At 36.7% G+C, this 27,794-nt stretch overlaps 1 protein-coding gene across 3 annotated transcripts in view; it reads right to left on the reverse strand.

Moving 5' to 3' along the window:
• IARS1 (isoleucyl-tRNA synthetase 1) overlaps nucleotides 1-27,794 on the reverse strand; it is a 108,007-nt gene that overhangs the window by 16,713 nt on the left and 63,500 nt on the right. For all 3 annotated transcript variants that reach the window (XM_068907456.1, XM_068907457.1, XM_068907455.1), the window contains exons 18-29: nucleotides 23,436-23,522; nucleotides 22,676-22,759; nucleotides 17,728-17,875; nucleotides 16,262-16,382; nucleotides 11,678-11,769; nucleotides 11,194-11,271; nucleotides 10,578-10,699; nucleotides 7,370-7,472; nucleotides 7,072-7,155; nucleotides 1,670-1,844; nucleotides 757-869; nucleotides 381-476 (exon numbers count right to left, since the gene is read on the reverse strand). In XM_068907456.1, the coding sequence (XP_068763557.1) occupies nucleotides 381-476; nucleotides 757-869; nucleotides 1,670-1,844; nucleotides 7,072-7,155; nucleotides 7,370-7,472; nucleotides 10,578-10,699; nucleotides 11,194-11,271; nucleotides 11,678-11,769; nucleotides 16,262-16,382; nucleotides 17,728-17,875; nucleotides 22,676-22,759; nucleotides 23,436-23,522 (1,303 nt within the window). The remainder of the gene's footprint in view (nucleotides 1-380; nucleotides 477-756; nucleotides 870-1,669; nucleotides 1,845-7,071; nucleotides 7,156-7,369; nucleotides 7,473-10,577; nucleotides 10,700-11,193; nucleotides 11,272-11,677; nucleotides 11,770-16,261; nucleotides 16,383-17,727; nucleotides 17,876-22,675; nucleotides 22,760-23,435; nucleotides 23,523-27,794) is intronic.

Genomic DNA, 27,794 nt, shown 5'->3' on the forward strand with positions numbered 1-27,794 from the left:
CCCAGGTGATAAGACACCAGAACTGAGGCAGAAGAGAATATAATACTTGACAAGAGAAAAAGCATGGATGAGAGTTGGTTAACTCAGATTCAGCTACCTAGCAGTGGTTCAAAGAGAAAATATGAGGTTCTTGGTACAAAAAAAAAAAAGTATTAGTTTATTCACTATGGATGATGTCTATAGAAGCTCACGGTTCAACTCTAGCTTCTTAAAGAGTACAGAGGTTTAAAATAAATATAATTGTTTTTAGCCATTTATGTCAGATCAGAAAGCTATACAGGAAGATAAATGATATAGGGCCGCATGTTTCAATTCAGCTCACTTCCCTCTATATATTGTCCAAAAATTGTTTAAAGTTTCTTGTTCCATTGTTTCCTAACCTTTTTGCGAAGCTTCTGAATGCGATTAATCACTTCCCGGGCAACTCCTTCATCCACCATTGATTGGTCTGGGGTAACATCTAGCAGAACTAAAACCTAAGGTAATGCACAGAAAACAGTTGAACAGATGACAAACTTATAAGCCCATATTAATTCACTCCGAGGCACAGTTAAGTTTTTAACAGAACTGCTCAGTTATGTCATGTTGAAAAGAGTAGGAGACTGCTTTAATAGCTCAAAAATTTAGAGGATTAGCTCATAGTAGTTATGCAGTTAGTTCTTTAAGGACCACCCCCAGTTCATCTCACAATTTTCATTTTACTTCTAGAAGAATACTTCCCTTAAACCAAAAAATAAGAAACAACGGATAAAATACCTGAGCATCAGAATGTGCCTCAAACTGCGCAGATCCTCCAGCAACCTGATCAAAAGTATACATGAGACGAAGATCTTCCCCATGCAATTCATGCCCTTCTACAACGATGGCACCTGTACAATTAGCAAATGAAGAACTTGTTTTATGCGTTTTGAATTAAGAAAAGTTTTTATTGTATTTTTTAAAAGTAGCATCAGACTTCAAATACAGGAAACACTACATCTACGATACAGTTAAACAGCAGTTAAACACAGGTAAGAAACACCAAACTATCCCAAATTCGAATTTTCCATGCTAATGCTCCCACAGGCAACAGAACTCAGCTACAGTGCACACTTCAGCAACTAGCTAACATTTGAATGAAACTGAATAAAATATAAAAATAACCTGCATATTGAATTAAATTCAAAATTCATGTTGTAGCAGCTAAACAAGCAGATATACCTGGAAAATTCACTACCTGAATTCACTACTACTGCAAATCTGCAATTTGAAACAACGCTTTAAAAACAAAAACTGTCACAAGTACACTCAGCTCAAACTGAACTCCATTTTATGGAACAACTTATTCTTTATTCCATTTTGTACTTATGAGAGCACTTAAACAGGAGAACAGTGAGAGTTTATAGTATACATGACCACTTTCATTCTCCTGCTGACAACGTTTAAAAATAAATAAATAAAGAACACTCTTCTGTTCTCATTAACATGAAATTTATTTGGAATGGTAAGTGCAATATAGGCCTTAAATTTCCTGAAGTCCATGGAAGGATACTTTTGCCTCTGTTTCCACAAATGCTTGATTAACATACACAAATTAAGGTTAATTGCTTGAACTCTTATAGATCTCATATCCTTTGGCTCTTCTTTAGGTCAACGTTGCCACCATTTGGTGGTTTGTGCCACCACCTACCTGTTTCTTGGAATTTTTCTAGCTGCTCACTCTTCAGCTCCTTGATTGCAGCCATGACAAGCTTAAAGGCACCTTTCAAACGCTTCCCAAGCACCATGTGATCCGGTTCCGCTCTCAACCGGATTCCATACTTATCTTTATCAGTAGATAATGTCACTTGACGTACATTAAGCTCCTGCATAAATATACCAAGAGAAAAACTAAAGCTAAAGAACAGACACCTCAGTGGCAACTGCTGGAAAGAGTACAAGAAAGGGATGACAGTACTAGGGAAGTCAACACACACAAGCTGCAAATTTTCTATATGGTTGCCCTCACGAACAGAGTAATTTGTCAACACAGACCAAAATAATACTCAAATTATTCTTTAACAGAACATCCCATTCTCATCTTCAGCCTTTAGGTAGAGATTTCTTTCACCAGTAGACACTCGTCAGCTCCCAACTCAAGTCAGATCCCTGTTCAATAACCTTTTTATTTTACTGTCACAACTGCCTGAAGAGAGAAAACTGCTACCTTTGTGTGCAACAGCATCAGAAAATGGCCTGACAACATTCATGAAGAAAAACTCTGTTAAAATATTCCTTTCAGTATCCATTTAGCCAGAAAACTATAATTTTATATTTTAAGTTTTATATTGCTTCATATTCCCCCATTATGTCTCCTTCCTTATGCGTTTATGCTAGGTCCTTACCGTACAGAAACATACCTTGGCTCAGACAAACCTCATTCCACGCTTCACAGTGCAAGAATTTTGAAGATAATTCACTGTGCAGCAGCAGCCCAAAAGAGCTAAACCTTTTCACCATCCTCATGAGTGGTCCTAAGACCAAGGATATAATTTTGCCACTACTTAAAAATCTGGGTGTACCCACATCTCGAATAATGCATGCTGGTTTTGTCCCCATATCCAAAGGGGAACACAGCAGTGCTACAGAAGACTTACAGAAGAGCAACTCATTAAGAGGACAGAGCTGCTACCGTATGAGAAGAGACCAAAAAGGCTGGAGCTCTTTAGAGAGCAGAAGGTTGGGGCGGGGGGCGCAGATATGACTGAGGTTTGAAAAGTTATGAAGGCAGTGGGTAAGGAATGCAAGATTGTTATTCACCTAACTCCCAAAATACTCCCAAAACTAGGGAGCATGCAGGGAGACTAGTAGGAGATTGGTTTAAAACAGATACACAAGTATCTTGGAATTTGCTGCTGCAAGAGGAGGTAGGGAGAGCGTATCAGCAAGTTCAAAAAGGAATTCAAATTCATGATAACAAGTACACAAAAAGATATTACAGGGAATAGACAAGGATTTGCCCTTGAACTCCTTTAAACACTGTTGCTGCAGACGCCTGATTATGAGAGGAAGGCACTGCAAGAAATGGCCAGACCCTCACGCTCTCCCTAAATGGACTCTGCCACTGCAGAAGTCAGCATATGGTGCTAGATGAGCCATTGCTCTAAACCACTAAGCCATTTCTGATGCTCTTAATTACAAAATATTTTCCTCATCATATAAGTAAATTAAAAGTCACCATTTAAAAAAAAAAACGAAAACCCTTCATTGCACACCCTGACCATCACACAAGGGCAAATTTGAAAACACACAGCAAACCTTCCTGCTCTACACTTAATCCTATCTGGAAAACAAACGCATTACACGTTATTACTAACATCAGGAGATAACGTTTTGGTATAACTCCTGTAAACAGAGTCACACTGTATCCCAATGTTGCTCATCGTCTTCAGGAAGAGTCTTCCTGTTCCCCTGCTCTGTAAAACTAGATAAGAAACAACACACAAGCAGGACTAGAATACAAAATTCAAAGCTTCGCAGAGTCTCATGTCTCTCTCTCGGCGTAACATGTCAGGGACGGAACTTCGGACCCAACTCCTCTGCTCTCACAAAACTCTGCACGTGCTTGGAGCACGTTTCACTACAATCCTACAGGTTTGGTCTGTCACCTTGCCCAGTGTTTGAGGCATTTTATGTTTAAATCTCCACTAGAAGGACGTTAAGAGTTCACATCAACGTGGTACAGAATCACCAAGTCTATTTGACAAGCAAGCTAATCCAAGTGTTGTAGACAGCAAAAGTAAACGGAAGTGTCAGTGTGAAAGAACTAGTAAGCTGTCAAACATTTAGACTGCAGTGATTCTTAAATATAACTTCTGTTTTTATAGTCTTTTTCCCCAGGAAGTCCTATTGACCTGATGAGCAAGGAAAAAACTGAATTTGACCTCATTTAATAAATCTTTTAGGAAATCTAATGAAAACTACGGGTATTTCTGAAGTTCTCATTTAATGGGGTACTCTTAGAAACAAGCCCATAAGTAAAGTGATAAATGACAAACTTAGGTGGAGGGAAGGAAAGAGTAATCTTTAAAAAAAAAAAAAAGGCACAAAATTTAAAGACAATTTCTACTTTGGACCTGTTTAAAGACAATTTCTACTTTGGACCTGACTATATAAATTACATACAACCCTGCTCATCCAGAACAGATTTGCTATACTGATTAGATTAGGAAACCATTTTTCTATATACATTATTAACTACAAAAATAAAACGATTCTTTGAGAAAAGCAACTCTGCATCTTAGGTTTGTTTCTACCTCCAAAGTAGTGCTTTGATTTAAAATATTGCTTAGTTTTACTTGCACAATAAAAGAAATCAATTACTTAAGCACATCTTTCAAGTCTCATACACAATGAGTGAGACTGAGGCAAGCAGTCCTTCCTACTCCCACTAGGATGGCCTGTATATTCACACGTCCACAGCACCACACTAGGGCTTTTATTTACACTAGGGCTTTTATTTACACTAGGGCTTTTATTTACACTAGGGCTTTTATTTACACTAGGGCTTTTATTTACACTAGGGCTTTTATTTACACTAGGGCTTTTATTTACACTAGGGCTTTTATTTACACTAGGGCTTTTATTTACACTAGGGCTTTTATTTACACTAGGGCTTTTATTTACACTAGGGCTTTTATTTACACTAGGGCTTTTATTTACACTAGGGCTTTTATTTACACTAGGGCTTTTATTTACACTAGGGCTTTTATTTACACTAGGGCTTTTATTTACACTAGGGCTTTTATTTACACTAGGGCTTTTATTTACACTAGGGCTTTTATTTACACTAGGGCTTTTATTTACACTAGGGCTTTTATTTACACTAGGGCTTTTATTTACACTAGGGCTTTTATTTACACTAGGGCTACACTTTTCTCAGTACCAAGACTCCATGTGTCAGACATGACCAGACAGATCTGTAACCCATTGACCCACCATATTCAGTTTTCAGAACAAAGAGAAACGTCAGGGCTGTGCTTTAGCTGGGTTGGGCTAAGTGACCATCCTAAACAAGAAATGAATATTGATTATGTAGGGGAAAGGCTAAGCCTGCAGTTCACAGACATTCAGAAACTATTGCTACATTAAATGTCATAATAGTTAGGCAAGTGAGGTTTTTTAGTTTCTACGTTACATTGCACTTAATTTCTCTAGCAAGTACTTTGTATTGAGGATAATGTTCCTTCCTCAAAAAGTTTGAGATCAGGAGGACTTAAATGGGGAAGAGCATCTAAACAACTAGCTAGGTGGTTTTGTTTTGCAAGATCACTCACTCCGTTCTCATCTGAGGGAAGTGCAGCGCGTATATTAAGCCTTGTTGAATTAGAGCCACACAAACACGCAACAGGACTGTGTAAGAGAAGGATTTTAGTAAAAATCTGAACAAATTAATATACGGAGATTACTGTCACAAAATCACCCCCAAATTATGTTCTTGAGTAGAATATACGCATTCTGCCCAATATTCTCCACAATATCAGTTCCTTTAGAATTCTGCATTTCTTAGCAGGTAAAGAGCTCCTATTTGAACGCAATTCTTTCCTCCCAACAATACAGACAGTCACAGTGCTGGACGTCTTCATGTATCTCCCCGAGCAACACAGTGGAACATCTGGGTGACAAACCCAAGGAGAAACTACTGTAGCAGGAGGAAGTTAAGACTTATCAGAAAGAACAGTATGCCTTAACAAGTCTGCCTTCCAGAGTAGTTGCAAAAAACTCCAATCTGACAGTGAACAGATGTCCTATTTAGCTCCCTGTTCAGTGAAGCAGGTATCAAGTTCCCAGACTTAGGGCTGCTAACTAAAAAACTAGAATAGATCATGACTTCAAATACAATACTCAAGTGATAGATTTGACTATTAATAACATGCAAGATGTTTTGAAGGCATCAAAAGCTACAAAAAATTAACAGGTATACTAGTAGAATAGCTTCCCCCCGCCCTTATTTTAGATTTACATCTTAGCTCATTTATATTTGTTACTGCAGTTAAAAATGTGTTCCCTCTTACTATTTTTTTCCCTCCACTGCTTGATGTCCTCTTATACATCACAGATGTGAAAGAAAAATGGATATGAAGTCCATTTGTAATGAAATATAACTGAACATAAAGCCCAAGAAAAAAAAACCTTGTAAACAATATTTTAAAGCAATCAAAACAATAGGCTTCATGTTCTCACTACAACTTCTGAAATGTGGTACCGCAGTTTTAAGAGATTTATTTACAGTATAAACATATAAATAAATGAAATTTACTTAAACTCCTTTTTCATCTCACTTAAAATACTACCGATTTTTAAAAGACTGACTAAACACTGAATGCCCAGCCAGTTTATAGAAAGTTAGCTCTGAAAGCAAGAAGGGTTACTTTTCTTTGGAATGGCAAAACTTCTTCCTAAGAAAGATTTAGAAGTAGGGCAGGCTGCATCTTCCTAATGGACACACATTAAAGAGTATTGCAGTGGTATATGGAAGAGGATAACTATATGAAGTTACATAAACTAAGATCTTATCTATTTCACATTGTATTTCCTAAATATCTTGCCAAAATCTTGGTTGGTCCCCTACTCTCTCTCTTATGTGGAGCTTTCAAAAAGTAACCCTTCCGCTTACAGTCAAGCAACTGTTTTTTTAATGCCCTTTAACTGAGATGACAAATTTTGCAATTTAGCTCTATCTGACAAGCATATAAATGAATATTGTTTTATTTTCATTCAGAAAATAGTTTTGCCCTTCATTCATCAAGGAAAAGAACACTTCTAATGGCCTCGTAATTATGAATGAAGTCCTGCTACATGGTCAGTTTGAGAGATTACTATTTCTTAGTACTACAACTGACTACTTTAGGATCACCACCCATTTACCATCATTTCTGCACATAATTCCCATTCATATCTCTTTCTTATAATTACCACGTAAAATTAATTTTACATGGTGAGTTATTAATACAAACAATAGGAAGGTTAGGGATTTTTGTTTGATTGTTTATTAAAAGGTAACTGACTTGCATATACAATTCCAGTGAAGTGCCATCTTCACTATGTTCTTACCTCAAGGATGTATCTCTCCAAAGACCTAATGTTTTCCAGAGCCTCTGGATCCTGGTGGATAACAACTACTTCTTTCAGAGGATACTAGGGAAGGAGGAGAGAGGAAAAAGAGTCTGTTTTCTCCTTGTAACTGAATAGAAGGGCTTCAGAAATTATTTAACCACCATTTGACGTTTTCACTGTTGAATTATGCTTGCTATTCCAAAGTCAGTTACTTCAATTTCCCAGACTTATCCCAAAGTTACACAGCTATTGCACATTCACAAGGTATTGGTCAGAGGTGTTAAAGAGTTCTAACCTTTACTGGAATGGTTTTTCTATCTCGGATTACTCGTCCAAGCTCAATAACAGACTGCAAACAAGAAACGGCACTTTCGATTTTTTTGTCGATCAGATCCTCCCTAGATTAAAAAGGAAACATATTGGTTCATCTTCTTCACATCTGAGCAGATCTAAAGCAGTCCACCCCATTTAACAGAATTTTCTTATAAGAAAGTGGATTATGCTCTGTTTGGGGCAGTTTGAGAAATGAACAAACATGTTTCTGCTCTCTGTGGGAGAGGAGCACGGAGAACGAACTTGCTCCAAAACAAAAAAAAGTTACTTTTAAATCACCTTTTATTAGCACCTCTCGCAAGATAATGATGGACGGAGACATACTACCTACTTTATTAATACTTAATGAAAAAGTAAAATTTACTCTAATAATATCATAAGAAGATGCAAAGAGATATTACAAATAGGATATTGATAATGACAAAAAAATACCTATATGCAGTCAACTCACTGGATCTCAATTTATCTTCTTTTCCAGGAAACCTACATATTTCAGCTTGACTTTTTAAACAGTCCTGTCATCGTTCCTGGTTTCATCATTTTTTCTGGCTTCATTATTTTAAGACCTTCCCATTCTGAGGCAACTTGTTTTTATTATTATTTATTTATTTTTTTAAAGTAAGTTGACATTCACATCTTGCTTCAAATGTACTAGCAGCCAACAGTTCTGAGAATACGGTTTTCTTGCTTTTTTGAGTAGTTGCATAATTCAGGCATCTCCTTTAAAACTGCACACATCAAGTATAATATCAAGACAGGATGTACTGGTTCAAAAGGCACTGGTGAACAAAATGAACATAAAGTTGCTAGCTGTATTATAAGTGGAAAAAGTACCGGGATGAAAACAAAGCTGTCAAGGATTACCTGGAAAAACAAAACTGGGGAAGAATAAAGCAAAACTTACAACTGGAATGCCCACATCACCTGCACTGGGGCTTCAACGAAAACATTACCACCTATTTTGAAGCTTCTGTTCTTCCAAAAGCCAGTCTCCAAGATGGTCCTCAAAAAACTCTGAAGTGTGCAAACTGTGCAACAGGAAGTCTTGCACTTGCAAAGGTTCACATAACAACGCTGCATCATTTCAAAATCATTTGCCATTACTCAGCACCGTTGTGAAGCCACAAAACGAGAACAGTTTTCATGCGTTTCATGTACATTCACAGAATTTAATGCAACCAATCTGTTCAGAGACTAGGCAAGCGATACCTCACTGGAGTTTGTAAAAAAGGTATGGATTCAAGTGCAGCTGTAAAAGTGGCAAAGTTTGTTAGCTTGATAACTATGACTGTTAACGTATAGCTTCCTCTATATACTCATCACATCTAATATCATATATTAGAGGTTAAAATACTATTTTCTGTAATAGCAAAGAAGTTTTTCTTGTCTCTATTAACTAACAATAGTGTCCTCATGCAGTCATCCAAAACATTCAAAGAAAAATGAAATTATGTGCTTAGTAACTAAAGGTCAAACCGTAAAACGTGAATAACAATTTAGTTTTGAAAACATGCCTTTACACCTGACAGATAGAGGAAAAAATAAAGCATAGGGTGTCCAGGAAATTACACAAATTAGTAGCAGACAAAAAGCCAATCTAAGTAGAATAAAGAGGAGAAAGCTATGCAGCCACTCAAAAGCGTCATACGTTTGCACGATGCAGCAAGTCAGTCAGCACTAACAGGGACAAGGAAGTGCCTGAGCCCCTTTTAAAGGCCTATGCTAACTCCATTCCTGAACTGAGTTCCTACAAATGGCTCAACATCCTTCCATTAGTCCATACTACAGGGGCTCAAAAGCATTTCTGATAACTAACTTATAAGCTTCACGTTCTCTCACTACATATTCTTTACAGCATGTTCCTAGGGATCAGAAAATCAGCGCTATTATTACGCCAATCTCAGACTCTCTGTAACAATAACCCTCATCGCTAATTTATATTTTAAAGCTATCTGAAAAGAACATACACCTTCCTCAAAGGATATAGCATTCATAAAAGAAACATTACTAGAACATTTAAATTCTTAAACTGACATCTGAAATATAGTTAGTTCCCTTGTCCTTGAAGGTTTTCAGATCGAGCTGCAATGCAAAAGGAAATAGCAAACAACGTGCTTTTCTTGTATTTAGTGACTAATAGCAGACTTAAATGCACACGCTAACTTAATACCAAAGTGCTAACTTGATGAAGTGATTACTGTAATAGTAAAGCCTCCCTTGGCTGGACAGAAAACACGTCAAGAATGGAGTTCTACCTTGCTGAGTTGATACTATGGATAATCTGGTTTATGTTCAATACAACCATCATGGATCTAAACTCTCCTGAGACACATTAGTACTTAAAAAGAAAAAAAAAAAACTCACTCAAGAATCACCCCAACCTGGAAAGTTCTCTTTCATATTACATACCCTTTTACAAGGGAGCAGCAGTCTCTTCAGAGAGTGGTCTAAATGCCTGAGCTGAAGCCAAGAGAGCTCATTCTGCTGACTCCTTATGGGGTCCATACAAAAAGAAGAATTCTAATCCACACGGGATTTGGCATCAGTATCCGGTAAGAATGGAGGGATTCATGCAGTCTTGCAACAGTAGGGTCTGCAACAAAGCTTCCTCACCCTTTTGTATCCTTTACAGGTAGGCATTATACTTCTAGTTAAGCGCATATTTTAAAGAGTAAAATGGATATTTCATGCCCATCAGAGGCAGGAAACATCATGAGCTAGGAATGTGTATGCCTTCTAATTGTTTTCCTTCCCATCTCTACAATCCTTTAATGCAGCAGAAGTCTACTGCTTAAGAGTGGAGGGAAAAGAAAATTCACGGCTAACTTTGAGAGTGGGGTGCAAAGTATATTGCTAGTGAAAAGGAAGGCCTGCAACAGCAGAGAGACTAACATTAACCAGAGTTTAATCAACGCTTAAATTTAACAGTTTTTGCTCATAGAAAAAGACATGTTAAAGACCATTTTAAGATTCATCTTGAGGCAAGGGAATGGTTCACCTTATAAAAGAACAGCTTATAAAAGTAGGTTGTTTTCCTATTATGCGAATCAGTTTTACACACAAGCAAAGAAGTTTTACCAAAGTTAAGCAAAGGAAAACAATGAAAAGCAAAAAAAAAAAAAAAAAAAAAAAAGCCCAAACCATTTTGTCACAGAACAGTTGTTACTAACCTCACTTGGGGAAGCATGAGGTAGTGGATGCTTTCCGTGTTCTTCTCCTGAACTGAAGCTGGATCAATAAGTGTCTTCAGATTCTGATACATCAGTTCAGTGATAAATGGAGTATATGGTGCCTGCAATGTTGTATTCATTCATTCACTATTGTTTCTTTATTGTTTGCACATTATGAATAAGCAATACTTATGAATTGCATAAGGGCAGTTCAGTAAAAACAAAATGCTTACAGTGTCTTCAACACAGAACTGATGTTATCCAGAATGTTGGCTGAAATAAATGATAAAATTGATACTACTTATTCACCTTCTTCCTGAGCTTCACCTGCTCCTTTTGGACATCAGATACGAAATCATGATGTCTTTTTGCAAGTCAGGTACTATTTGCATTCTTTATAGTACCATGGACTAAACAAGCAAATAAAGGCAGGGGTGGGGGTTGGGGGGGGGGGGGAAGTAAACTATGCTGCACAAAGCAATAACTGCACATTCAGTCTTCCCACCTGTTCAGACTCCGGGCTCCTAGATTCTGTAGGAAACTTAAAGAGATGCATGCTTTTAGATTAACTACGTTAAAAATATCAAGTAATTATAGTTTACTGTAAACCCCTTACCATAAGTCTGCACATGGAGTACAACACACTAAACAGTGTTTCCAAAGCCATAATGCAGTCTTCAGTCCCATTCTCACCCTATTGAAAGCATTCACCAGATTAGAGAAGATGAGGAAAAAAGGGAGGAGAAAAAAAAAAGTCAACTACAACTTTAAAAATCAATGTGCACTCTCACAAACGCTCAATTTCATATCTCAATGCAATAAAGTTTTCCAAACTGTATTTGTTATTGCTCAGTCCCATCAAGCAAGTGAAACTGAGCTATTGTACATTTTGTTTGCTTTATGAAGAAAATTAAGCAAAGAAGAAAAAAGTTACTCTTTACATATACAAACTAATTTATCTCTGCTATCAGGTACAAAATGATCATTTAAAAAAAACACAGCATAAATATTTTGTACAACAACATGAACCTGCTATGGTTTAAACTAACCGACTTCTTGGCTTTTGTTCACAGTACAATATCAAAGAAGTAGATACGTACCTTTAGTCTTCTGCGATTCATTCTAACATACCAGTTGGTCAGAATATCAACAAACTTCACTAATCGAGGGACTACAGTGTACAGCCTGTAAGCTAGAAGGAAAAATGTTTACTGTAGATAATATTTTCCTTCTGCATCAAGATCCTCACTTCAAGAAATGGATTATCGTTTATAGCTCTGGAGTTCAACAAAGCTTTAGCAGATTTAAGTATCTTAGTAAAATCAAAAAAGTGATTAAACATACTATTAAAATCACATTATGAAGTTATACGCACCATCTAGTCTCATGCTTCAAGACAAACATCTCACACCAAATTACTCCCCTAATCCTACACAAACATGCATTATGGAAGCTTTATGCTTTTATGCGACTCAAACAGGAAAGTGGATAAGAAACTATTCATCATGCAGAAATTGGTACATCTTAGACTTTCACATGCTGTAAATACAGACAAGTTGCTAAAAATTCAACAGAAGTTACTGTAGAAACATACATGAAAATTTTACTGTCAGTTACTGCCATCATTTTCTCTCTTCATTGCCATGTTTAAAATAGAACATCTATTTCAATCAATTCTCCCCGAATTGCTTGCAATTTTTAATTATTTTACTAAATAACATAATAGATTAAAAGAAAGCAAAATAACAGTAAGTCTGATGAGGTAAGAAAATAAACATAGATGTATTTTCAAGTTCAGTGTAACTTAAAAGCCTGGTGAACCACCAACAAAAAAAGGAACGGCACCACCAGCATTACAGCGCAACTGTGAAAGCAAATTTCACTTGTTTGCTTAAATATAAGAGAATCAATTTTGTGTAAAGATTAAATAGGACTTGGCTTTCTAAGGAAAAACCTGAATATAACTTATTTAAAAGTGAGGCGCTTTTGAATAGTCTGAGCTTGATATTGGATCTTAGTTTCATCTATCAAGCAGCTACTGAAAAAGAGAGAGATATTCCTTTACTTTAAAAGTTTTATTACACTTTTCACTACATTTTATAAGATAGAAATATCTTTAAAGGCAGAGCACTAGTATTGAAACCTAAACAGGAAACTCTCAGAAGATCTGTGTCACGGTGGAGAAAGACATTATCTATGTGGAAATCTATATTCCTACAAGATTCCCAGGTCTGTTCTAGTAATGAATTATCTAGTTACAAGACTGGTTAAAAAAAAACAAAACACCTCAAGAAGTAACAGTAGTATATGTTTTACAAGAGACGAAGGTAGCCTGTAAACACGATTTTCTCCCCTCAATAGCTAAAATCCTAGTGTATAAGCCAAATTGTGAAATCTTACCTACGACTCGAGAAAGAGGTGCATATGCACGCATGTGGAAAAGCGCACAAGTTCTTTTGTGAAATAGTATGTTACAGCAGGCACTATTAAGTAGGAAAAAAATTCTTTAGTAAGACTGTGTTTCTAAATACGGAATTTTACTCCCTTAAAACATAAATAATTGCTTATCATATTATTTTCCATAATATCTTCCCATTATTTTACCACTTGCTCTATTTAATAGTCAAAGTCCCCAATCATGTTTCCAACATGAAAGCTGAGGTTTAGAAGAGAAAATAGCCAGTACCACTGTTCAATAGCTGATATGATATTTGAACAAGGACATTAAACTAAATGCAAGTCAGCTACCTCAGATGCTGCTTAAAAACTTACTCACACACAGATGCCTAAATTTAAGCACTTCTACAGAGAATACTTCTAAAGCTCCAGTTTTGAGCACCTACTAAAACAGAGATGATCGCTACATGATAGCAAAACAAGCAAAAACCTCTCTTACGAGCCCAAATGTGTATGGCTAAACACGTATTTCCAAATTTCCATGAACAGCATGCATCAGAAGTACATCATTTCAATGGGCTCCTTTTCTCTAACTGCATACGTTTCGGGAAGTCTGAAGTTTTTCCCAAGCTATCAGTAACAGAGATTTTGCTACACAGCTACCTTTTCTTAAGTTTTTCTAGGCTTCCTAAAGCATCCAGAAGTTGGAGCATGCTAACCTCACCCTGTTTAAGGGGGAACTAAAATAAACTGACAGGAATCTTCAGGGACTCCACTGAGGCTGAAATACTGCTGGTTATTCAAACCACTTGTAGAAAATGGGCAGAAATAATATGCATTTTACTAAATGAATATATTTAGCAGTAACAGACTTGCAAACATTTTTCTAGAGAAAGTTAGTGTGAAATTTAGCTCCACCAAAAAAAAAAAAAACCACACACACACACACATTTTAGTAAATATGAAGAATTGCAACATTTTTCTTTTTTGTGATGCCTCCTCGCCATTTAAGGTTTCAGGCTTGTATGTTCTTACGCAATCACAAACACAGGCGCACAAACAGTACATTATTATACAAACTGAGCCATTTTCCTGGAAGAACAGTGCCCAAGTATCACCTCAGGAACACTGCCTCAGCTATGTTCCCACACAGGCCTTACCAGACAGAGACAACCATCTATTTTATGCATCTGCAGGTGATGGAGTTGCATGGTATTAGCTGACAAACTCAATCATCTAACTTTTGCTCCCATCATGCCACGTCCACAACAGCTTCTGCATTCATTTATTCAGCATTCGCAAAACCTTAGCTTCTAAAATGAAGCTTGTGTATTGTATTTAATTATCTCCTCTATCCAGTTCTTGGGGTTGTCAGTCACCATTATGATCTTCCCTTGCCTCTTTCTATAAAGGAGATTCCCTCTACCTCAAGCCATATGAAGTAGGAATTGTTTTAAGAAAAAAAAAAAATATATATATATACACACACATGCATACACACACCCATTTTTATATATGCTTACACATATATACACACAAACATAAGCTTTTTTTTATTTAGAACAGAATATCATGAGGCAATACACTAAATTACTGCATCTCATTAACATCTGCCTGACTAAATTCAGAGTTTATGCAGAAGGATAAATTGAAAAAAATCATGTTTATTGTTCACTTCAAAAACGAGACATGCCACTCATTTGATGAGCACATCAGATTGGTAGTATCGGTGAAAAATGCTATTGCCTTTTTTGTTAGATGAAGACAGAGTCTGACAGTCCCTACGCAGTCATTTTCTAATGGGAATTTTCTCCTGCTTCAAAGGCTCTTCTGCTTTGTGAAGATGGCAGCTGACACATCCCATTTAATGAGCTTTGTCTTCCTCTTAGAAATCCGGAGCAGAGAATGCCAGTCTCCAGTCACACTATCATCTTCCTATGAACACTACTTCTATTTAAACCCCATACTCATGTACACATTCACAAACTAGTCTTTCACTTTCCTCCAAAATATTTTCCTCCTTAAGAAGTCCTTTACCTTGGATAGGCTGTACATACTTCTGTCTGGCAACACATGAAACTCAACACACAACTTTGTCCAACTTCAAAGGACAACACTTCTAGGAAGAAGCTGCGTCTTTTGACAGCAGAGACCATTCTCACCATGCGCCTATCAGCAGCTTGATAATTCTTTCTCCTTTTAACAAGATGCTTTTGAATGATCTCACCTGAATCTTATCACCAAAATGAGCTACTTCATCCACCCTAGCAAGATAAACTCATCTCATTTGTCTTGGTGAGAAGGACCATGCCAGTCTAAGAGAGGGGAATTCAAGAGATGACTAAAGCAGAGGAGGATTGCCTTGTCTGTTAAGCTCAGATTTGGCACTCAGTTGTTTCCTAACTTTCCGTTATCCCACTAATACCTTCTTTCCCCAAGTCCAAGTACGTCTATAGACGGCTTCTAAAAATTCTTACAGGGCAACTTCAGACCACTGGCATGGAGGGGTTGTTTGTTTATAAAAAGGGACTACAATGGCAAAAGCCACCTCCTTTCCAATAAGTGGCTTTCTAGTGCCCTTAAAGGCACTAAAACAAACGCACTTCAAATCGTATTAGAATTTTATTTGTGAGTTTGTAAGCTCACTGGACCAGATTAACTACTTTAGGGGGCTCTTGCACCTTATCTTTCACAACTTAAATTGTGTTAATATAATGTGAGCATTGAGAGGTCAGAAGACGAAAAAAGCAACGTATGCAGAAAAAAAAAATCATTAAAGTATCCTTTTAAACCTAGGTAATAATCCTAATGATATTCTGTTCCACTGCACACAGTCCCAATACGATTACAAATAAATTTTCCCTTCCACAGTTCCATGGAGAGAGTTTATTTCCCATACCCAGGTGCTTCTCAATATTCTTTTATTTAGCTGATGCGATCATTCCACATCATCTTTTTTTTTTTTTAAAAACAGCTTTCCCAAAATTTATTTGGCTTTATTTTTACTGCTGTCTTTCAGTTACTGTTATAATAATGTTAGCTGCCTCAAGTGCTGCAGAAGATGATGTTACTGCAACAAGCTACAATATTGAGCTCATAGGATGAGTGGTGATACTCCCCGTCCCCAAACACAAAAGTTCCATGAAAGCAGTATTCTATATACTTAGGTGTCTGGTTATCTTTTAGCTGAACTATAAGTCTCAAATGAAATCTGGAAATCTATGCATTAAATGCCTATTTCTCTAATCAAAAATTAAACACATACAGACATCCATATATATGCATACCTGCCATTTCAGCTTTGAAGAACTGAATGAGTGATTGCGTGAAAGAAAGAATCCATTTATCCATGATGTTGTTGCTCTCCTTAACTGTGTTCTCATTGTAAAGAAATTCTCTTCCCTCATCCTATCAACATAAAAATATAAGAAATATTTTGAGTCATATAGGTATATTCTAAAAATTCTATGCTAGACCACGTCATATTGGTTTCAAAGGCCAAATATTAAGTTCCAGAAGTACTGTAGGAGAAACAGCCAAAGAAATCCTGACTTATACTGTTACTCATTTCATCCCACAATACCTTCAAACTACAAACAGGCCAGTTATTTGTACTTGTTAAAAGAGACAAAAAGTAGTAAAGCACACAATGGTATGCAGCACTTCTTTCACAGCTTTCAGATACAGGGTATGACTCCTGAATCCATATAACCCTTTCATCTAGAAGGATCTGAAGCATTTATAAGAAATATACTGACTTTAAGAAGAGATTAATCCTATCTGGAGAAGGGGTACAGAAGTTATACAGTTTTTTTTTTTTTTTTTTTTTTAAAAAGAGCACATGACAACTTCAACAAAACCAACTAGGTTAAAAGAACAAGGTGACAATCTCAACTGGAAAAAAAAAGTAAATTTTTTTAGGCAACCAAAATACAATTAGTGCGCTTTGTTGTTTGCCAGAATAGTGATGCTCATAACCATCTGAGAAATGTCTTAATACCTTACTGATTCTGCAGGGCATTAAAAGCAAGATCATAAGAAAATACAATCATCAATGCCTACAATCTGACACTTCTCCACGTGAAAGTACTTAAGATTGGCTGAAAAGCAGTTGGGCGCGGGGGTAGAGGGGCACTTACAAACAGTACTTAATATCTGTTTTTAAACAACCTTTAGATTTTCCTTCAGAGTCCAGATGAAGGACCTATTTGGAGCGTTTGACCCAATACTTACACATACACTTATATAGCATAAAAGAGATGACTCTTATGATAGAAATGTACGTTCACCCATGCACACACCCAAAAGTGCAACAGTCCAAGGCACAACTGGTATTCCCAGGAATGCGACTAGCAGCAGCTAACTGAATCAAGCCACATAGCATGTTTATTGACCCCACAAATTCAAAGTACCTCTCTTACTCTCTAATTTCAAGAGTATGAATACACTAGCACCAAGTTTACCTGAAATAAAAAGGCAGTATCTGAGAAAGGGTAGGGTTGTTGATGCCTTGACACTCTCCTACCTTCCACTCCCTCTCTATGTATAATACGAGGCTTAGTCACAAAGAGAAAGACTAAGAGTGATTAGCTCTATAAAACAGAGTACAAGCAGCAAACAACAGAAGATAACAGCAAGCATACACAAACTGATCTAGGTCCCTCCTGACCTAAGTTTCTCTAGGATTCTAATTCAGCAGAACACTGGAAAAAGCACAAAAACCTTCCACTTTTCCATGCTCCAAAATCTGTACCTTATGTTGCAGGATCTGAACATTCTGAACAAGAAAGCGGTACGCGTTGTACCAGGGAAGGAAGACATCCTTCAGTATATCCTTTACTCCTTCCTCCTTAAATCTCAAGTTCTCTGCTCTTACCACAGGAGAATTGATAAGATATAACCTGCAAGATAATAACACAATATTAACAAGCTTAAGCTGTGTATAGTAACAGAAATACACTTAAAAGTGTGGCAAATTAAAAGCTGCACTGCAAAAAGAAGATACCAAAGGGAAAAGTTTCACAACATAACCCTAAAAAGGGCACAACTGCAAGCATGTAACATCAAAGATATGACCGTTTACTACCTAGCGCCAGAGGATTATTTTTATAATATTGCATTTAGAGTTGAATCGGAATGCAGATTTCACTTTTAGTCTAAGAGTTGACTGAAGTGACAGCACATACTCTGATGCTATCACGATATAACAAAACACAGTTTTGCAAAGAATCAGTGTTCACCTTTAGAACGGCACCTATTACTTCGATAATGTTTTGAACCCCTTAATAACAGAACAGTAACTTGGAGCTAACTTCAGTAACTACTGAATCCCATTAATTTCCCAAATTCTAAAAAGGTTCAGGTACATTGCAAGTACAGGACTAAAGGAGCAAGGCAGAACACAGGTGAATTGCAATAAAACAGCAGAAACAGAAGTTCCCAAGAAAAATAGCCCAAGAAGAAGAAAACGGATGCACTTCCTACAAACATTAAGTGTGTTTCAGCTCCAAAAGAACAAAGCAAAGGATTCAGGTGACGTTAACTACTTATAGTAGAACGAGGCCCCGACAGAATTCTGCGTGTGCCAGCCTCGGGTGTTCATCTACAAGTATAACCCCTCTTGCTCGTTGAGATTCGGCTCAGGTCAGGTTCTCCTAAGCTAACAGTTTCTCACATTAGAGAGACATATCCCCAGCCTGTAACATGCCTTAGAGTAATGTTCCTCAGGCCTAAAAATATACACGTTACTTCCCAAAAACAGATACTTCAGAAAAAGAGAGCTCTAATGATTTTTTTTTATTAAGCTGCTTCCAATATGAAGCGTAAAAAAAGTAATTTTTAAAATTTTGCTGGGTTGTATTTGTTCGTTTTAAAAGATTCAGCGGCAAAATGCACAGGCTAAAGTCCTTGAACACAATCACAGAGGCAAAGCCATCTGAAAGAACAAACTGATGGCATGTATATTCTCGCTATCTGTTCAGCTTAATATCCAGAACACAATTAAAGATGGCACTATCTAAATTTGTCGGTCAGCATCAGGAAAAGAAGAAAAGAAACTGATGAAATACATGGCCCTGTTTGGGTTAAATACCTACTGGGATTCTTAAGGCTGACCCAGAGCATGAATTTGCACTCTCTGTAAAAATAATCTTTACCCGATTTTAAGATCAACAATGCAATTTTTCAGTATATCTAATTTTATAGCCATAACAAATCATACTAATTTGCTGTTTCTCCCAAACTCCTGCCTCACTAGAGAGGTGAGAGCTCTTACCTGTCCTTACAGACTGCTTTTGACTTCAAACACTGTGTGTGGATACTAAGGCTTAGCTCATTTCCAGAAAATCTAAAAATACTGTGGAACCTCAAATAACATAGTCTGTTCAGAACAGTTACAAAGACCTTCCTTCTACAAGGGAGAAGTGAACTCTGGAGCAATTTGGAATTAAAAAGTGAATTTAGAGTTTGAAGACATAAATGACTGCAAAGTAACACAATACCAGCCTACAAACTTTTTGCTGTAATGCCATGAATAAGTATTACCTTAAAACACAAAGACATTGCAATTTTTAATCAACTGAGTTAGTGTTAGTAGAAAAGTTCATCTTTGTAAATTATCCATCTTACTCCCTAAACAAATATTCTGTCTGCAGAGAAATCGATATCTATCCAGTTAACTCCAAAATATCCCAGGTCTTACTCAGGTAACAAAGCTTGAATAAAAACTTAATTTAGCTACACTTCATTTAATTTTCTAGATAGGAAAAACAAATCAAACATTCAGATTTAAAGATTTCAGCATTTCTCAGTAACAATGAATTTAACAACTCCTTTTCTCACATTGGAATCAACTTTTAAAATCATGATTCTAAACACATCTTTGCAGGCAGTTCCTTTAGGAAGCTTTAAAATCTTAAAGTGGACTGATAGAGCACATTCAAGAATATGCTTGACCATGAGTTCTTCAGAAAAGGGCTTCTTGCACAGGCATGAACACATAGAATGCAGATATCAGGGCCAATGGATAGTAATGCAGAAATATTAATGGCACAGAAATAAACATTTCAAGAGCAGTACTTCAGATTTTTAAACATGGCATATGATTTCAGATTACAAATGTACAAAAGCACAGAACAGCTAGGCATATTATAGAACTAGTAAGTCTTTAAATGAAATCAGAAAGTGTAAGTGTATATTTAAAGCAAACCTCCTGTTCAATTAATTGTATATGTGGATACTACTCATGATTTGCTTCATACGTCAAACATAATTTTGGTCTTAATACAAGAGCTACTCTGACACTAGGGATACTACAGGCCTCTTACAAACTTGGGATTTACATAACACACGACCACTTCAAACCGTCTCCAATGTTTTCTTCCTCAAGAGGTTGAGATGTGAATTAGTCAGACCTATAAAGCATCTACTAAATTGCAACTTTACACCCACCTCAGCAGAGCTCTCTGCAGAATCTGAGTATCAGAAGTCTCCTTAAGACAGCTCTTAGGACGAGAAACTAAGAACTGTAGCTCTCCAAGCTCTCCAACCTACGCTGCCTTACAACATGCTGGTGTTAAAAATACATTACATTCTCATACTATTCCAATGCAAAGATGCTTATACTAAAGAAATAAGACACCTGATTAAAGTGGATTTCTATCAATTTAGATAAACCTGGTGATATAACCAACGCCATCAGGCAGAAAATAAAAACCTTCCTCAGATCAAGCCAGTATCATCAGTCGTTATACCACTATATTGGGGGAAAAAATAAAGTAGCCTTCTTTTCAGCTGACTAAAACAGCAGTCTTTGGCATTACGTTGTTTGTTCTGCATTTTAGGACTGGACTGAGAAGAGTCTAACACAGATCGCTTTCACGTGTTCCAAGGTAGATAACGCAGTTAAAAAGTACAGAGGTGTTAAGCAGCGGGACAGGCAAACTCTTTCTTTCCACCATACTTCAACTCTGACACCTACCCAACCTGAGTCATAGCTCTTAGGAATAGCTCTCAAGAATATCAAAGTGCAACTGTTTTTTGGCAGTTCTCACAAATCTCACACAGGATTCAAGTTGCAGGAAGTCTGAAGCTGGCGTGTTAACTTAATTGTGCCATGAAGCACAATTCCTTTCCATTCAATTTCATATTCATTTAAATAGCTTACATGTAAATTTTCTGCTGATCTGTTTATAAAGTTACTTACTGCTGAGGATACTTCAAAATACTTCAAAAAAGGTTCTACAAAAGTTAGAGTAACTCTGCAGGGAAGCAGTGCCAAGGAAAGAAAATTCAATTGTAGCCTTTTCTATAAACAAAACACATCAAGCACTTCAGTGAATAAGCACAGACAACTGAAGTGCAGAGCTCTTTCCATAAATGAACCTGGTATGTAATGCTTTTTACTCTCTGTGTGGGTGTATGTATAAATAAATGTGTTATTAAAGAATGAGTATACAGGCAGAAAAATGAATTAAATTCTTAATCACAAAAGTGTGAATAACGGATGCATAACTTCTGGTGCTTGAGCTCTTGTTCGACTTAGATTTAAAAATCTACCTTTTTTTTTAAACCATCATCTGTAATTTAAAATCTCAAATATGAGTACTCCAATCCTTTCCAATCATATTGCTTCACCCGTAGATTCACTGATATTTTATTAAATACACCTCCATTATTATTAAAGAACAATCTTTGATCAAACATAATAAGTCCACACAAACATCCATTGTGAACATATATGAAAAATACGGTAATTTAAGTGTTAAAGTCTGAAAAAATAAAGGACTTCTTTTTTAAAAGATCTAGAATATAGCAAGTACCATCTTTCTAAGCATTCATCCAGCCCATTCATTATTGCATATAGTTGCAGAATGCAATTACATATGTACAACCATAGAGTGTTTTCCTTATGTAACAAGCTTATGTACATAGCTCTTGAGAAATGCACAAATACTGTACAAACTCAGTTGTTAGGGTCTTTATTGTACCTTTACCTAAGAGTATTGTTTTCTGCAACGAGTTAGCTCATCTAACTAAAGTATGAGACTAATGCATATTTACATTTACGTGTTTGTGTAATTTTAATGAAATACCTGAAGTGTGGATCTAATCTGTTTGACAAGGACAATCCATATACACACATTAGGCTGCTCCACATTAGCCTACTTTTCCACTTTCACTACTATTACACACAGTATATAAATATCAAAAATGAAATACTTTATCTTTAGAAAATATATAGTATTAGCAGCAAATGTACGTTTCTGCATATAATACCAAAATCCTTCTCTATAACAACTGTTTAGCTTAATGACTTCATACAGTTTTCATTCAAATTTTCACTGGGTAAACTCAAACTATTAGCTGCAACATCAGAGCGTACCAGTTTGAGTAGAATCACTGTATATGAATTGGACACATTTTTTGACATAAAGCCTTCAGACAGTACATCAACTTTAGTTATTACCAGTCTTGAGGGAGATGAACGAATGATATGAAAAGTCTAGGCTCTACAAGTATTGCCAATTCTTTGAGTCATCTACTCTTTCAATATCTGGCTGCCACAGGGCTCTGGAAGTTTCTAAAATTAACTTCCTTCCTACTACTAATTGTCAAGAATCCATAAGCAGCTCTTCTGCAACATGTCTGCTATGAACAGAAAGCTTACATACTGGATTGCACATTAATTTAAAGAATCCTACCTTAGTGCGTCAGCTCCATAACTATTTACAATGGTCATTGGATCAGGGTAATTCTTCTTCCTTTTGCTCATTTTCTGGCCATCACTAGAAAATATCAGAGCACAGGAATAAATTCCCAGAATTCTTGTAATACACGGGTAAGGAAGAAATTCCCCCTTCAAATCCAGCTTAACTTTTCGTGTCCTATTAAGCTATCGGTAGCAAAGACGTGATAATATACTAGTAAACCATTTCAGTATGACGGTTGAACCCATGAAAGCATCTCAAAACAACAGGTCCCCAAGTTACAAATCCAAGCAGAAAAAAAAAAAAAAAAATCAGTCTTTCCTGGAGAAATTAGGAGGAAAGGGCACAGAGAAAAGCATCCTTGGTGTGAAGCAATCCCTCCAAGCTGCTGGCAAAGGGAAACGTGAAAATAAAAGAATACAAATACAATTATAAAGGTTGTTTTAGATGTAATTTCAATAAGCTACCTCCTTTGCTCAGCATAACAAGTATCATTTATTATATGCCTTTCTATGCTGACTTGTTGCTAGTTTATTCTTTCACTAGGCATGACTAGTCCTGCTAGAAATAAGTGCATCAGGCAGCTGGAACGTATAAGCCTCATGTTCTCGGATGCCTCTTACTTACTGCAACACTGGTATCCTCCTGACAAGTCTTACCAGCCCCAAAGCCCATCGCAGATTTGATGTGCAATTTACTTACCTGCAATCTGCTTTGAATAACAATCTGTTTAGGAAAGGACTAATATACGAACCTGGCAAGAACTAGGCCATTTACAATTACATTCTTGAAAGGAGGCCTTCCAAAAAGGGCGGTGGACAGCACCAACAAAGTGTAGAACCTGCAACAAAAGAGACAATTAAAAAGATGTCTTAAATACACTGAAAATGGCATGTCCTTCTTTATAATTGAAATTTTGGTTCTACTGTTTTACTCCAATATACTTAAATTTTAAGTATGTGGAACACTTACGTAGCAAAGACTCAGAAGAGGATCTTACTGTATGCATATATTTTTCCTTTGCGAAATATATTATACAGTTTGCTCAAGTGTGATCTACCAGTCCAAGAAGGCTAATAAATTATAGCAGTAAGCATTACTACTAGTAATACCACTAGTAGTAGCAATACTAATAGTAGTCAGTTGTGAAGAGAATGGCAGCATTTTAACTTTTAATATAGAAAAAAACAATTTTGTCCCTGAGCGAGCTCCCTATTTGCTCACTGTAAACCTCAGAACACAGGATCAATCAGGAACACACAGTATAATACAGTTGGCCATACTGTCTTCTTTGTTGTTGTTTATGCATTTATTCTTCAACCTAGCAGATAACAGAACAGCAATACTGCTGAGAGTATAAGCAAGTTACCAAAAAGGAGCAGAGCCTCCTCCGGGTCAAACCGAACTGGCTAAATTGGCCACTTCCTTAAGGTCCCCACAACAAGAGACAGTAGTTTAACAAGAGAAAAGAGACCTTATTCGATGTATTTTCAGTATCTCTATAAACCATCTAGGACACTTGATAAATCAGTGTTGGAACAAGCACAGGCACCTAATTGTTCAATTTGTCAATATCTGATTATATCTGGAGAAATTAAGTGGAGGTGCAAGATGACGTGATAATTTCATACTCACAAGACAGAACCTTCACCAAAGGAGGTATCTATGATCTTCTGTAACTGCACTGGTAGTAATTATTTTCAGGAAAGTAACTGGAGGTCGGGCCACAGCCTTTACAGTTAAACAAGACTACCACTCTGACTATTGCTTAGCAACCTTAAAACAGCAGATCATTTTATGAAAGCTAATTGATTTAGACTTAAGGCACAGGAGGTTATGCCTCAGAACTATTCATTTGCATAAAGATTTAATAGAGAAACACCTCAGTTAAAAAAATCTGTATATTCCAAAGTAGTTTTATCAGAATGCTACCTATAATTGGAAAACATCACTCCGACACCTGAGGGTCCAAAGCCCTGTAAAGCGTGCTGTGTGCGGTCCTGCATTTATGAAACAGCTTATCTGACAGCCCTGAGGCTTCTCTCTCAAGACAGGCTTTCAACTCTCAGAATTACCTCAATTCACACTACAGGATACAAATTCTCTTTATTAAGTTGCATTGTAATTTGATGAATTTTAACCAATAATCATCCCCTTGCACGTTCACGTACCCAATCTTCCTCATTTTTAGCCTTCTTGAGAAAAATCTCTAAACCTTTACTTTAGGCATCAAGCCTAAAAGACTGACAGCTCCTTACAAATGCAGCACTACTTCTGTGCTTAGCATGAGCGTACCCACTGACAAACCTTTACCAGTTTTTGCAAAATAGCTGCACGTTCTCTCATAATTACAACAGGTGTATTTTCAATTAAAAAAGCATACCTAAAAGACTTCAATACTGTTTGGATTATGAAATTTGTACAAACGAACCATAAGCACAGAGAATATATACACGAACTGACTATAACTGTTATCACATTTGCATTATCAAACCTGATAACCAACATGCTAACCTCAGCTATGAGATTCCTTAGTCAAAGATAGTTACTAGACTGTCTTTGAGACCCCGTGCGTGACCCATTTGCTTACCTGGCTCTTTCTGATCCTCTTTCAGGTTATCCTTCAGAAAACTCACCTCACTCACCCCATTTTTATAGGTTGACTCTTGGCACCTAATTTCACAAATATTTTGTCCACAGACACATTTGTTTCTAACAGCTTCCCAGATTCATATATCTAGGCCTGTCTCTCAGTTGTGTCCTCACAGATATATAGCAGTCAGCCAAACTAATGTTAAAAAGAGTCAACAATACAGAAACAGAGATCCACTTTGCTCATCTTCTTCCTCTCCTCCCCACAAGAGGGAGGAAGTTTTCCTCCTTGTTTTCTCCATTCTTGAACACTGTGCATAACGCTACCATCCTGCGATTCACACAAGCAACCTTCAGCTGTGAATTTCCTGCAGATCATCACAATGGCTATAAATCTTGTTGCATCTTTCTACGTGAAGTCAGAGATAGCCCCTTTCCAACTAATTTGTCCAGACTATCAGCCTCACATCCCAACTACCGTAACACTGTTTCCTCTGGCTTCGACAACTGTTATTTAGCCCTTCTCACATCCATATTGACGGTCCTTGAAAAGATCACTCTCCTAGTGAGAGGGTCACCTCGGTCCCCTTAATTTTACCCTTGTTTCTCTTCACTTTCTCCCTTTCTCTGTTGCATTACACAGAAGCCTCTTTCCTGAACCTCTGACCACTTATCAGCCATCAGAGACTGCAACTGACAGTAAATGAACAGACGACTATATCAATTTTCACTCTGAAATTTAACACCTTATACAGTGTTTTTCCAAATAAAAATCACATACTATACCCTTAACAATTTAGAACTTGCTAGCTTATTGTTCACTTAGTACTACTATGATACAGCACTCTGTCATACTGGATGTGCCTTTGCTTCAAAGTATCTTTTTTTTTGAATGCTTATGAAAATAAGAGAAAAGATAATTAAAAGCATAACAGTTTTAGAAAGAGAATCCTTCTCTCGACCAGCCTGAGACAATCTTACCTTTTAGTAAAACAACAAAACCCACCCACCCCCCCAAAAACAAAAGACACCCTCTGTCCTAACTCCTTTTCTCTTTCACAAAAAACCACACACACCCCCTCTCCTGCAAGTCACAGAATGGTAGCTGTTATCAAAGCATCAGCTCTTTCAGCAGCAGCTTGCCGTTAGGTCCTATCAGCCAACTGTGAAATCCCCAGGTTACAATTACCATTTAATGTAGACAAGAAACCTGTAAACTGAGAAAGTGATAGCAAATCTGGATACTGCAGTGGCCTCACATTTAGATTAATATCGTAATAATGACTATATAAAGGCCTACTTCTGTAAAAATTAAAAATTCTTAATGACACTACAGAGTGCTTCACTGGAAGCATATGAGATCATCTGTCACATCTCCCACACGTGCTTCAGATAATAGCACTAAAAGAAACAATGCAGTGCGACACATACCTTATGTACTTTTTCACCCTAATCTTAACAGCAATATGAAAAACCCTGAAACCTAAATTCAACATTCCTTCTGTATTTTCACTAATATGAATAGATTTTGTACCTACAAAAATATCCAGATCATTTTTAATCCTGTTTAATTTTTACAGTTTAGTCACTCCCTTCCATGTTTTAAGACCGATGACATGTTGTAAGAATATTTCTTACTGGTTTTGATTTTTTAGCATCTAAATTACAATCAGTGCCTCTTTCTAGAATGCAGCGGGGGGAAAATTAGTTTCTGACTTAGCCTTCTGCATGTCATGCATGTAATCATTTGATGTGTCTTTATCACCTCTTTCTTTTATTTGTCAATTTTCTCAATTGAATTTTTATTTCTTCAGATATTATTGTTTTCTTCTAAGGTTTGAATTCTCCTTTCATGGAGAAAAGGATCAATATTACATACATAAGGATATTAATAGCACATGGAAATCACAAGTATTACAGTGTTTTAGCTATTTTTCTCCATTCCTCCTTTATTTTAAGACTGCAGTAGCTTCCCATAGTCCTCAAAGCACAGCTGCTGCAGACTATGCAGTTTTGCTCCCAGGTAAAGAAAAAGATACCTATCACTTCTCTTCAAGGTGACACAGAAGATGCATATTTTATTATATAAAATACGTAAACTTCCATTTTTAGTAAACTGACATTCCTCAAATTAACAGTGCTATACCCACATGTATATGCGACACTAAAGAAAATATAAGACGCTAAACGAGGAAACAGAGTTCACTGAATATACTGGATACAACACCACTTGAGAAGCAGCAAACATGAAACAGTGACCTGCAAATGAAATTAATATGTCTCTCTACTGCTAGAATTCAAAATAGCAAGTAGTACTTACTCACACTAATACCAAAAGCTACCCCAACTAGAACTGTGCTATACAATTGTGGGGAGCACAGAACTAAAGATCAACACAAACAGATGGCTTCACAAAGGCTAGTTTTGGAAAAAGTAAAAGAAAATCTGAGCAAGAGCCTAGACCCAGACAGGAAGCAGAGTATTTTGTCACTGTAATAAAAGTCACAGAAGATTTTATACC

The sequence above is a fragment of the Struthio camelus genome, chromosome 14, assembly GCF_040807025.1.
Source record: "Struthio camelus isolate bStrCam1 chromosome 14, bStrCam1.hap1, whole genome shotgun sequence".
In the NCBI taxonomy this organism is placed as follows: Eukaryota; Metazoa; Chordata; class Aves; order Struthioniformes; family Struthionidae; genus Struthio; species Struthio camelus.